This window comes from Solanum stenotomum, chromosome 11, assembly GCF_019186545.1.
Source record: "Solanum stenotomum isolate F172 chromosome 11, ASM1918654v1, whole genome shotgun sequence".
NCBI lineage: Eukaryota > Viridiplantae > Streptophyta > Magnoliopsida > Solanales > Solanaceae > Solanum > Solanum stenotomum.
Window position 1 is genome coordinate 54,396,710 of NC_064292.1, and position 13,760 is coordinate 54,410,469.

At 29.1% G+C, this 13,760-nt stretch overlaps 2 protein-coding genes across 2 annotated transcripts in view; both read right to left on the reverse strand.

Annotated features, from left to right (window-relative positions):
- The window catches only part of LOC125843862 (uncharacterized), a 573,332-nt gene that overhangs the window by 219,799 nt on the left and 339,773 nt on the right, over positions 1-13,760 (reverse strand). The window lies entirely within an intron of this gene.
- Positions 3,220-5,660, reverse strand: LOC125843876 (DELLA protein GAI). The gene has a single exon (XM_049523098.1). It carries the CDS (start codon positions 5,317-5,319, stop codon positions 3,553-3,555), a length of 1,767 nt encoding a protein of 588 aa, XP_049379055.1. The 5' UTR covers positions 5,320-5,660; the 3' UTR covers positions 3,220-3,552.

Consider the following 13,760-nt stretch of genomic DNA (forward strand, 5'->3'; position numbering starts at 1 on the left):
TTTCGTAGAGAGCGTTTTATCTTCAATATCAGACTTTTCAAATCAAAACCTAATTAGTCGATCTCTAACGCAGATGCGAAATATGAAAGAAGGAAAAAAAATACCCAATAATTAATCTTTAAGGGAGAATACATATTTTCCTCCTCCCCTAAGTTTTGACTAAAAAAACCTCTTATACATTTTGTTGGTGATCTTTCATCCCTTATCTTGTCTAAAATAAATTCTTCACCCCTTACCACTTTAAAGTGATGTGGAAAATTTTTTTCTCTATATTTCAATTTATGTGAAGTATGTATGTCTGAAATTGAAGTTTAATAGAATTTTTTTCAAAATTTATAATACTAAACATGCTATGAGATATATTTCGCTATAAAAACATGCGATTAATAGTAAAATAAGATGTTTAAAATTTTAAAAATAATATCACATAAAATGAAATGATTATATACTCTAAATTTTTTAAAAGGCAAAAACAAGTTAAAAATTGAAAAATTTTACAAGTGTTCAACACTCAAATGTGTGCCCCCTTCCCACCCCACCACCTCTTGTTATTGTTGTTAGAAGGGGCCCTCAAAAGTCACATTACAAAGAAAGAAATGGAAATAAATGCCTTTTATGTTCAACTTTGATGTCTCAACAATAAATTATCTCAAAGGAAACATAGTGCACATGGGAAGAGCATGGTTCATTGCCCTTGAAGATTCCTATTGGGAGGGCATGTTACACCTAAATAGTATAAATGAGGTCATATCATACTTTATTTCTCTTTCATCTTACTTTTCTTTTTCTTCAATTGTGAAAATTCATTTTGTGAAATAATGTAAACCCACCATACAAGTATAGTGTTTCACATCATTATTAATAAGGTTAGTTTAGTAAAATATGTTTGTAATTAAAATTTTCTTTATAAATTATATCAGATCAATATGGATCGAGTAATATGAAGCAGAGTTAATTATCTTATTACTCAACTATGAATGAAAGATATTGACTAAAGTAACTTGCAAAAAAAAAAAAAAAAAAAGTGATTTTGATAATATTAATACCAAACTCTCTAAACCTAAAAAGAGTTCTTCCTATCAAGAACTAAAGTTAATATCATGATTGTTACTGTCTAGGCACATAATACGTATTGTTTGCTTTAGTTTATTAATAGATCTTATAAATTTTTCTCTTGAGATATTATATTATCAAGTCTAAAAATGTGTACCAAATAAATGTGTGTTGTATATGTCTTATAAAGATTTTTAGTTTCATATTTCATGTATACCCCTTTTTCAGAAATTTGTTAGTTTAAAAGTGTTTCGATCCTTGTATTTGACCCATCGCACGTTATCGACGCCACATTGGCATGACAAAAAAGAAATAAATTGATATCTCATCTAGCTTTCGGCATCTTTATAGATTATAATTTTGTATAATACAATTCGTATTTGAGATTATTTAATGCACTATTTGACTATTGAAACCAATTCAATAACTCTGCAAATTATGTATTTGATTTAATTCATCATATTATTTGTCCAAAAGTAAATGAAAAAAAAAAGGAAAAATGAATATATGGTAGCACACTATAAAAAAAGGTCTATTTTTTTAATTAATTAATTATTTTATATTAAAAGAAAAAGTGACTATATTCCACTTTTGTTAGGTACAAACTTACTACTTTTAGAAGTACCAAGTGAATCAAGCTCTTAGTTTAACAAGATTTGCAGATGTACTAATATGAAAAAAGGAACTAAAATTAGTTTAAATGCCTTTTGTTAATCACAAAAAAATTACCCAATATGGTTATTTTTTTGAACAATAATACTGAACATTTCTCTGTCTTGATGACACATGGAAATTTTATTTATCTTCAAGGTTATTTTTCTATATTAAGCAAGTCACATGTCAATAATTATACAAGATGTAATGGCAGACAAATTTAATGGTTCTCATTTTTCAACTCAAAATGATATTTTTCTCAATTTTTAAACAAAACTTTGAGACATAATTTTTTCATAAAATTTTTTTGGTATTCTAACGCAGTGTCCAATATTCTCATTAGAGTTTGACTAGTTTAAATTTGTGCCGTGTAGAAGCCCATTCGAAAGGTAGAGCTTTCTAACAAGATTTTTTTAATACCAATAGCTCAAATCCGACACTTTGATCGTACAGCCTCATATCACGTACATCTTTTGGTAGTGCCATATTTTTACTTGTGAGTAGATACAACAAAAGGGATCATAAAGGTGAATTTTATGGATTTAATTATTAAGTTTGTTAGTATTGAACTTGTTATATTAAAAATTATGAGTTCAAACCTACTATATGATGCAATTTTAGTGATTTCTTATACATAAAATAATCATGTTCCGTTCAAAGTATTGAGTTCCGATTAATCGAATGTCTACCTATCAAGGCAGAGTAGGGGTAGTTTCTTCATATATTTTTTTAATTGTTTTAAATAAAAATTCAGACTTTACTACTATCACATTTGTATTACCACTGATTGTTAAACAGATCGATGAGTAGATGAGAGTCCTTCAATCTTAATTAGAGACTTTGAATTAGGCTTACGATATAAATAAAAAAAGGTATATCTGCTTGAATAAATCTAAGCAATGTCAATTATAATTAATTTAGCTAATAAATTCCGAATATCAAATGATTAGACGTATAGAAAAGAATAAGATGAAAGGTAAGACTTACTGTTTATATATGATTGATGAAGGACTTTAAGAATTGTATAAAGTTTGACAATTAAGGCAAAATATAATCAAATAAAATAATATCATTCTTGCGCGTGTTTGTGTGATTTTGATAAGCCATAAAGCTTTCTACGATTCCATGAAAATAAGTACATTTAAGTTGACAAAGGTAATATTAAATGAAGTATAAATAACAACCAAACTATACAAGACTTGGAATATATTACTCCTTATTTGACTTCTTTCTAACTTCCTTGTTACTGTATATATAATCAAGTGAATATATCCTTTCATATCGACATGGATCGTAGTGGGATAGTTAAAAAAAAAAAATTTTAATTTAAGATTTTAAAGTTCAAGTTCTTTAAAATTTTAATATATATCGAACATAATAATACTATGTGTTTATTTTACGGTTTTACCAAACTTTAAATAGTGAATATCCATTATGTATGATACATATTCAAATTATTAAAACAAGAAAAGTAAATTACACTAGTACTAAAATAAAAGGAGAAAAAAAAACTTAGAAAATAAATTATTTATTTCACAACTCCCAATCAGCCAAAATATAAAATAAAAGTTTTTTTTTTCCCCAAACACCAAATCACTCTCTAGATACACCTTGACATACAAAATGAGTGGAGGAAAAAAAATCCAACCAACCACAAAATAAACCATAAGATAAATAAAATAAAATAAACTAGAACAAAATATAAGAAGTGGTTAAAAAGTAAATAAAGAGGCTGACTTATAAATAAACAGGTTAAAAAGTAAAAAACATTGATTTGACCCTTTTAGGCACATCTCTCTCATTGTCTCTTCCACCCACCCACCCACTCACTCGAGTTTAACTCAGTCACATCTCAACTTCTCCGGCGCCGGTGCCGGAGTCCGGCGAGAGCTTCCAGGCGGAGGTTGCTATAAGTGGCCGTGTATGCCACCCCAACATAAGGCACCCATCGTTTTCCTCCACTCTGTAACCATCGCCGCCGGCGAACAGAGCTAAAAGCATGGAAGCTTGTTTGAACGCATTTGAACCCAGATGAACCGGATCGAACCCAGATGAATTCATCCTAACCCTCCATTGATTCAGTGTTTCATGTCGTTCAACTCGATCCGAACCTTCACAAGCCACCACGTTACAAATCTGTCTCCCTAAATAAACCTCTGACATCACCAAATCCTGATTGTTCACCGGAGGTTGAGGAAGAATCCCAGTTGGTGAAGCCGAAGACGAAGACCCAGAGCTTTCTAACGAATCAAACATGGTTGAGTAATAATGCAAAGCTTCGTTAAATCTATCAATGAAAACCCCTGCGTTATGATTCGCTTCTTGTTCAACAAGAGTAACGATCTTCGGGTTAATTTGTTTAATAGAATTTAACACTTTTTCGATTGCTCCCGGCCGGGATAACAATCGATGAAGCTCAAAAACAGAGTTTATAGCTACTGCTTCAGTTTCACTTGGCCTTATATCAAGTATAGTTGCATCAAGATCTGCTAATGAATTAGCAACAAATCCCCTGAATTCGAATTCAACTCCGATTGTTTCAGCTAACTGAGCCAACTTCCATCCAACTTGTTGCAACGCATCTGTGTTATCCGGTTGTGGAGGGCCTATTCCGGTGAGTCTAAATGCAGGCGGTCCACCGGGGCGTAAAGCTAAAGCTTGCATAAGTGCAGGCCATTGCATACCCTGTTTTAAGCTGAAATCAATGACATGAACTTTGTTACAACCTGTAAACGCTTCAAGAATCGCTTGATTTGCAGTAAAATGCGCGAATTTGAGATAAGGGCAAGTTTCGTAGAAATGCATTTGTAAAACATCTGTATATGATGATTCAATTGAATCTTGTGGATAAATTTTGTAGATTCTTCTTGCTAATGCTTCAGCAAAGTAAGTAGCAACTTTTCTCATAGCACCAGATTGTGAAACAGCAAGAATACCAATATGTCTAACAAGTTGATCAGCTAGAGTTAGATTTTCTTGTTGTACAGCTTCAGCACAAGCCATTAAAGTATGAACAAGACGAACACCAGTTTCTTGTGAATCAACTAGTACAACAGGTCTAGCTGCTGATGAATCTGTTAACATAGAGGTTGAAAAACTTGAACTTGATCTCTGTCTTTTATTGCTATCTGAATTGAAAACAGCACCACCAGGTATAGCTCTTAAATCATCATCAGAAATGGTGGTTGTTCGATGATTTTGTTCATTTCTGGAGAAATCGATTATGGAAGAAGAAGAACCACAACCAGAAAGGACTAATTCATTTTCTTGATTACACATATCAAAGTTTGTTGAAATGGAAGACAACATACTTTGTACCCAACCAGCCATATCAGATGGGTTTTTATGAACAGTATCAGTAGAAAGATGAGTGATACCATCTTCCATAGTTGTACCCATAGCCATCTCAAGCTGTTCAAGTTTTTGAGCAACATCAGCCATATCAGATGACTTAACTTTATAACCCAAAACAGCTAAAAGCTCATCCATTCCTGCATCTGGTGTTTCTTCTTCATCTTCTTCCCAAATCTTACCTTTACCTGAAAAACCGCCATTAGAGACACCACCATTAAAGGATTTTTTCTCTCTTTCTCGATCTCGATCTCTCTTCATTTTTAACAAATGGGGTTTTTTCAAGATTAAAGATTATTGGGTAAGAGTGACAAGTGCTGGATTTTGAGAAGCAAGAAAGCTGGATTATTTTTGCATCAATGGGGGAGTTTGAAAGGAAAAAGTCTGATATTTTTGCTTGGTTTTTTGCATCAAAGATTTCAGATTTTTAGGGACTGTTTATTTTATTGAATTATTTTTGAAATATATCTTTTTTGGGGGATTGTGAGGGAAGAAGAAGTGCTCGTGAAGATGGGCGCGAGCTTCAAGAATGGAGGCACAGAGGGGAACTGGAGAAGATAAGGAAGAGCAAACAGGCCAGCAATAATATTCACTTTTTTTTTAGTTTTACAAAAAAAAAAATAATACCGTACTATCTTTGTTTCAATTTGTTTGTCTTATTTTGATGTGACATGTATTATATGACACATGATACTAAGTTTTGTGGTTATAGTGGAATGTATCGAAATATCACGTGAAAAGTTAAAGTTAAATAGTTAGCCTTTTTTTTAGGATTTATTTGCAAAAAATATAGTACTATCTGTGTTGCAATTTGTTTATCTTGTTTTGACGTGCCACGTGATAAGTCACACATGATACATGACATATAGTTTAAGAAAATAAAAAAGAATTTTTAATCTTGTGATTTTAAATGTGTCTAGTTAAAATAAAATAGTTGTTAAAAAAACAAATAAGATCATTTTTTGGAATGAATTAAAAAAAAGAGTAGGATAAATAAATTGAAATGAAAGTTGTCCACTTAAGTGAATTCATTGGGTATGGTACAAATTAAAGGCTATTTTTCACTATTATTTTTTTGATTATTTTCAAGTTAATTTCTTTTTAAAAAAAAAAATAGTTAAGAATCTTATTAAATGAAGTGGAAATCTAAAAAAAGATTTCAATGATTTTGTTGAACTTTGAATATTTTCCTTCTTTTGAATTATAACAAAATTAACAATTCACTTAATATGAATTAGAGGAAATACCTTTTTATTTCTTGCTCGACAATTGATATTTGTTTTACAATTTAGTTATTTTAGATATCTATTTATGAAAGCGACGCTTCCAACCAAAAATAAATCATTTTCAAAACTCGAATACAAAATTTCTTATTAAAATTAGAAGAATTGTAATTATATCATTACAATCTAAGTCGGTTAATATGGTACTAATTATACTATATACTACTCTTGATTATATTATTTTATGAAACATTTGGATAATAAAGTGATGGAAAAATTTTCACAAAAAAAGAATTTTATGAAAAGCTTTTTAACAGTTTCCCCACTCAAATGTCTCAATGGAGTTTGGTTCAAAAAGTTGAAGAACAACTTTTACAAATATCTTTATTCAATATTACAATTACTCTCCCAATTTAATTTAATAATAAGTTATTTTTATTTATTATTTTAATAATTTTAAATAAGTGATATGTGAGTCAACAAAATATTAATTATTTTCTTTCAAATTTATCTCTATTTTAAATGAGTAAGTGACACTTCACATAGTCAAAAAATATTAATTATTGTCTAACAAATTTTCTCTATTCAAATGAGTAGATTTTTATGTAATTAAGACAAAACCCCCTTCATTTACTTATACTTGCCCATTAAGTTAAAAATAACTTTCACCTATTTGTCCAATTTAATAAATATAAAAAAAATTATTTTATCCTTAACATCAACATTTTTACGAACCCTACTAAATATAAAATCATTTTTATTATGATTCATTTTATCTATCAATCTGAAACTTTCAATACGAATTTACGTTTAATCTAACTCTAACATAAACATCAGATACTGAGCAGAAAATTCAAAAGAAGAGTATAAAATAATGAACTAACGAAAATTATAGTGAAATGACAAATACTTCTTTATCAAATTTGAATTCTCATAACTAGATCATCGTATTATATTTTAACATAATCTAATTTTAATCGAATTTCAATACAAATATGAATTTAAAAAAAAGTATAAAATGATATATGAGGTAATATAGGGGGCCACAAATTGTGTGGTATTTAAGACAATAGTAATAGTGAACCCATGAGTTGTGTCTTTGATGTGTGTTAAGTTCATGCACCTATTTGTGGGGTGTGAACTCCTTTTTTTAAGCTTATTTCCAGTGTTGCCACGCCTATTTTCCTACTTTTATGTTTGTTGACCCCCCAACTCACCACCTTTTTTACAACCACTTAACAAACTACACAATCGAATGGACCAGGTATTTGATCGAATAGGATCGTTTGATAATCAGATCATTATGATGACTTTGATTTAGTAAAACTTGACTTGGCATAAATGTTATTAGTTTCGTTCTAAACTATTGATAGTTTTAGTAATACTTTTTTGTTTGATTAACTAAATGTAGATATACTCTTGATTTGCTAGATGACATGACATGTGGTTTCAAACTCTTATAGAAATATGGGGATTTTTAATAAAAACCCGAGAAAGTGTTGAAAAACACTCCTAAACTTGATGAGAATTTAGGAGTGTGTAGCACTCATATTGCAAAATTGAAGGTGTATTTAAGTTTAATTAGTTAAACAAAAAGGCATATTTTTAAAGTTGTCAATAATTTAAAGATAACATTAACAATTTACATTGAGTTTATGAGTATTTTCAATAATTCTCTCTTTATTTTTTTGTTATTTAAGGTGGAAAGTTGAAGAAAGAAAAGGCGGCCGAGGAGAGGGGGGTGGGGGTGGTAGAGGGAGGATTAGAAGATGAGAAATCAAATTCTTATTCTTATTGACCTGGTGAAAGTTTAAACAGTCAACTAACTCAGTTACTAAAATTCTTCGTACAAAAACTATTTCATGAGTTAGTAATTGATCAAAATCATATAAAGATATTATCTCTCTCTAAAAGCTCTAATATGAGATTCGGACGTCCTAAATATTCAAAATTCGACATTTTTAGCATGGACAATAGATGATGAAACCTCAACATCAAACTAATAATGAATTGAGTTTAATCTAATTTTAATATCATAATTTCAAAAAATAACACCTTAAAACAATTTTTATGATATTTTCGTTTACATATCTCTCATATAAATAACGTCGGCCACATAGTACTATACTATATAAGAAGGAAAAAAGAAAATTAATGAACACAAAAATATAAAAAAGGCCTAGGCCTGCGGCTGAGCCTTTGGACNGGGACATCCAAAAAAGGAAATATGGACAAGTAAAAAGGGACGGAGGGAGTACTATATAAGAAGGAAAAAAGAAAATTAATGAACACAAAACATAAAAAAGCCTATGCCTGCGGCTGAGCCTTTGGACAAGGGCGGTGAACTTGTATATTATTGTAGTAGTACATTAAAAAAAATAGTCGTTTCAATTTACTTAACATATTTATTTTAAAAAACATTTTAAGAAAAAAAATCAAATTTTCTTTTTTCACTGATATAACGACAAAATAATATTTTAGATTACAAATTTTATGATTTTTTTTATTAAATCAATCAGTATCACATAAATTAAAACTGAATGAACTTACAGAATAAAACATATAGGTCTATTCCGTCATATTTATCAGTTACTCATTTCGTTTCAATTTGTTCTTCTCACAATCACTCTCAATAAGAATAATCTTTTTCCCTTCTTAACAATTAATTAATTTCAATTTTCTTACACGACATACCAAATACCACAAAATTTAAGATATTTTTGTTATATTCGTAAACCAAACAAACAAAGTAAAGCGGAAGCAGTATTATTTCGATGGACGACTATACGACGTATCCATTTTTTAGAAGAAAAAAGGTGTGGGGGCCACATCCCACTACCACTGAAAAAATACAGTAAGGGAACGACGCCGTACTGACACGTCTAGCACTATATTGGTCCATTTAGCCATGTGATTGATTCTGCTATTTTCCCATTTTCCCTTTCATTCTGGTCCCTCCTTCCCATGTTACTCTCCTAAATTTCATAATACTATCCTAAAATAATATTAAAAAATAAAAAATATTTTTTAATAATAAATTAGATCGAAAATACTTTTAATATAGTGTGATATTACTTTCTAATTCGAATTGAGTTTCATATAGTTCTTATCATGATTTACAAGTCTGTTATTGAGATTTTTGTGTTCTATCTGTATGATTGAGCATCTTAGTCCATCAAAGTTTAGAGATAGTATTTTCTACTATCGTAGTGTCTTTAGTCAAATTTTTTCACGGTAAAAACAAATCGCATGCGATTAGTTTGTCATTTATTTTTGGAACCCCGGTATAGTCTGGACATACTGGGCAAACCCCCCATTGTGTATTCAACGAATGTAAATGGTATGAAGCAAGCCTCATATGACAGGCTCGACTTAGAAAGTATATTTCAAATCATTTATATGGATAACCATCCTCTAAACCAATTGAATTATCCCGAAATACCGATCTGTCATGTTTTTATTCGTTACATAAATTATTATTGGATCTAATAATAGTTGTTAAGGCAAATTCAATCAAAATTCTTTTCAGACTAAGTTCACATAATTTTTCTCAAAAATCTCTCGTTATTAATAAAATCCTTACATCTAATATGTAGCTTTTTAATTATAAATATGAGATTTTCTCATACAGTTAATAATTTTATATAACGATATTTAACGGAAAATCAAATTTATGAAAAAATGATCTCAATATATACATGAAGATAGTATAGTTTTAGAACCGACGTTGTACACATTTCATGAAATTTTTTGTGACTTTAAGAATATGTCTTTTAGGATAAAAATGGATATTAAATTACAAAAGTTTTTAAATAATAGAAAATTATTTTTCTTTTAAATTAAAATAAAAGAATGTTATATAAAATAAAATAAAGTCTAATTTATTTTTTTGAAATAACAGGCTGGCTAAAGCATGAAGGTGTAATGATGATCAAAATGAAAATATATAAATAGAATATATACTCCATATAATATTTATATGAACCGATAAATTTATACGTATTTTGAAAATGACATAAAAGGAATCTATTAAAAGTAGTACAAAAGAATAATTATTTTGACACCTCACCTTTCTTCAAGTTATGGCTCATCTCACTTCAACTAGAATGTGACACTTAAATAGTAGTAACATTTTATGAAGTTCACACACACACATATATATATATTATGTTTCTTCTCTAGCGATTTTGATCTAACTGTTAAGATATTATTTGTTTTGAGTTCAGATTCACACGAACTTGTCCCTTAATTTAACTCAAAAGACATCTTAAAAGTTGATTCTGAACTTATTCTTATAAGTTTTCTAAATTTTTTTTTGTTCAATTGAATGTGGAAATTGCTTATGGTGTAATATGTAGCTATAAAAAAGGTTTGGCAGGAAAATGACTCGACGCTAGAATGATGAAAAACTTAATACCTCTCATTATTCTTATCACATTTTCAATATGATTTTTTTTTTTAAATGAAAAATTAAAAGATTGTTTGATTCAAAACTCCAATTATATGATACCCTTCTATAATGTTTCCTCCGTCATGGACGTTACACTTTCCTGCTAGCAAAATTAGAGTATATTTGACTAGATATTTAAATAATTAAAAACGATATGATTAAATAAAATTTAAGGAACAATCACAACAAATAACATATTTAAACTAACATATAATAGATAACAACCATCCAAACAAGTTGTTAATTATTTTTATTTATGAATAAAAGATGACTCACTAAAGGAAATTAATTAGAGAATTAAATTAAATAATCTTTGACTTGAGTCGCCAAAATGTGTTAAAGGATATTTGAACGTGTAACTTTCTATTTAATGATTGTGAAATTAGTTAAGAATCAATAAAATTTGTACTTTGTACGAAAAAAAATGTTGAATTTTCACATGAGTTGACCAATTTGTGTTTTAATAATAATAATAATACTATGATAGTATAATTCATATAGGTTTTTGTGAAACATGATTTAACTTAATTAGGCAAACGATTCAGTACAAACGAAGAAATTTCTAACAAAAAAATCGATTTTCCCTTTGACCTCGTTTTTCATAAAGTTAACTTTGTGGTGTAAATTATTTTCGTTATCCAATTTTTGTTAGCCATGATTTCTTCATGAGTTGTCTATTTTGCCAGCAAAGACTCACAAAGTCTAAGTCCTGGTCATAAATTTTATTTTATTTTTCTTTTCCATTATTAATTCTTTGACTAAATTAGTGAAACTCCCCCATAATAATTTTGGTTCAACTGTTAAGATATTGTTTACTTTGAACATGAGTCCGTACAAATTTATTTCTTGGATATTTCAACAAATGATTCTTACCTCATTCATATTTGATTGTTTATAACTTTCTTCTCCTGATTTGATGTGAGATTCCGAATTTACCTTAAGGCGAAATATCATGTATCCTTCTTCAGAGATTTGCCCTCTATCATGGGCGTCACAATTTTTTTTAAACATAGGCAATATTTCAAGATCCGATTATAAGTTATACATAGACGCAATCCTCTATGGAAGATGAAGTATTTCAACATAATTGTTGGTTTAGGAGATTTACTTGTTTCTTCATGCAGAAGCGAATACTTTTCAATCGCGACTTAAGTTATCGATCATAAAATTAAAGTCATTAGGCTATATCTATCTATCCTGCACAATAACCTTTTTACTGTTCATTCTTTGATTAACACTAGAGGAGATTAGTTCCTTCTGACTAATGAAGATACTCCTCTCGTATAAAGAGTTTCTTCAATTATTCCAATTATTCGTGAAAGCCTAGAGGTACTTTTTCTATAGTGGACCCAAGCTCTCATTGGACCCCACAATTATACCGAGGCGGTTAAAAAGTGTATTTTCTTCGAATATCACCCAACATAGGCCATCCTCGATCTTCTTTATTTTCGATGAAAAAATATCTCAATCTTTCAAAGCGGCTTTCTTTTCCATTGTCTGTCACACCTCCTTCCCTTCGTCTAGCCTTCTTTTAAATCAAAAAACAAAGTAAATCCTTGGTTTTCACAACTTAATTCATTTTAAGAAATGCAGGTAATCTTCTCTCTTGTAAACCCTAGTTAGCCGTCATCTATTGATAAAAACAGATTTTTTTTCTCAACACCTATACTGATATAAATAGTAATCTAATACATTACTTAGGTGATTAACTAACTAATTGCCTAATTGGTACCCTAATGAGTGAATCCGATTCAATAATATTTTCTTTAAAATTTGAACTATGAAAGGCAAAAAATCTTATGGAAATTACAAACTTCCTTGAAAAATACAACACAAACTTATGTTTAAATATGTAGAAAAAAAAATAGTTTCTTGTACTAAAAGCAGGCCTAACCTGGACGGCGAACCACATTAATTAGTTTAATCAATTTAATTAACTACTAATTAAATTTACTCTACCTTTTTGTTGTCGTCCTATAAATAAACTTATTAATGGAAATTAAATAGAATTTAATTAGAGAAAGTATCATGATGTCCCTTTTATAACTCAATAAATAAATTTTAAAAAAAGTATATTTGATCAATTATTAATTAACCCTTTAAAATAGAATTTTAATCACCATCTTAGCTTAAAAGCCTTAATGCACGTAACTACGTATACGTCCATATCATTTAATAATGTGACTTTTATAATTTAATAATTACTTTATTCTATTTTATTAACCTACTTGTTAATAATTAATTTGTTCCATTAATAATATTTTTGCCGGCAGGGACTTCTATAAATAAAATAATAAAGAGGAGATTAGTCGATTACCCCACCAAATGTATAAGTGGTGAATAAATCAATTAAACTATATAAACGGTATTTAATTAAATTAAATAATGTTAGATTAGTATATATAACTTAATATATATTAGTCTGCATACCAAATTGACATGATTGAGGAAATCACCTTGAAAATAATAGGGAAGTTGACCCACAAGAAAATGGAAGTGATAGCGATTTAAATTTTAAAAAATCTGGTTGAACAGTAAAGTTGTCTTTGTGTGATTTATATGTGACAAATTTGACTCGTGAAAGCAACTATTTATACTTGAATTACGATAGATTGTCTTCATCGACTCATCGCACACCATAGATGCGGCTCTTTTCGAATTTTAATAACATGGAATGATTTGTACATCAGACTGTTCATTTTTCCCGAAAGGACAAAGTGGGTCCATTTTTAGTTTTTAGTTTTAAAAAATAATTTCATTGTGACACTCATTAATTATGAGTGGAACGTCTACAAATCACTTATTAATTTAGACTATGATATGACGAACATTCCAATTTTCAAATATTGGATTCCATCACAACGTCATTTTCCATGCACTACTTGAAAACATTAGTGACTAAATCCTCTAAAAAGAAAATATTAAGGACCTTTTCATAAATTTAAATTAATTAAATATTTTTTTCCTATTTTTCTTTTTATTTCCTTTTCACTTGTGAAATATTCATCGACTATTCCTTTTGTTGAAAT

Excerpts from the sequence above, each read along its gene's own strand:
- LOC125843876 (XM_049523098.1), bottom strand. The coding sequence starts at position 5,319 with ATGAAGAGAGATCGAGATCGAGAAAGAGAGAAAAAATCCTTTAATGGT.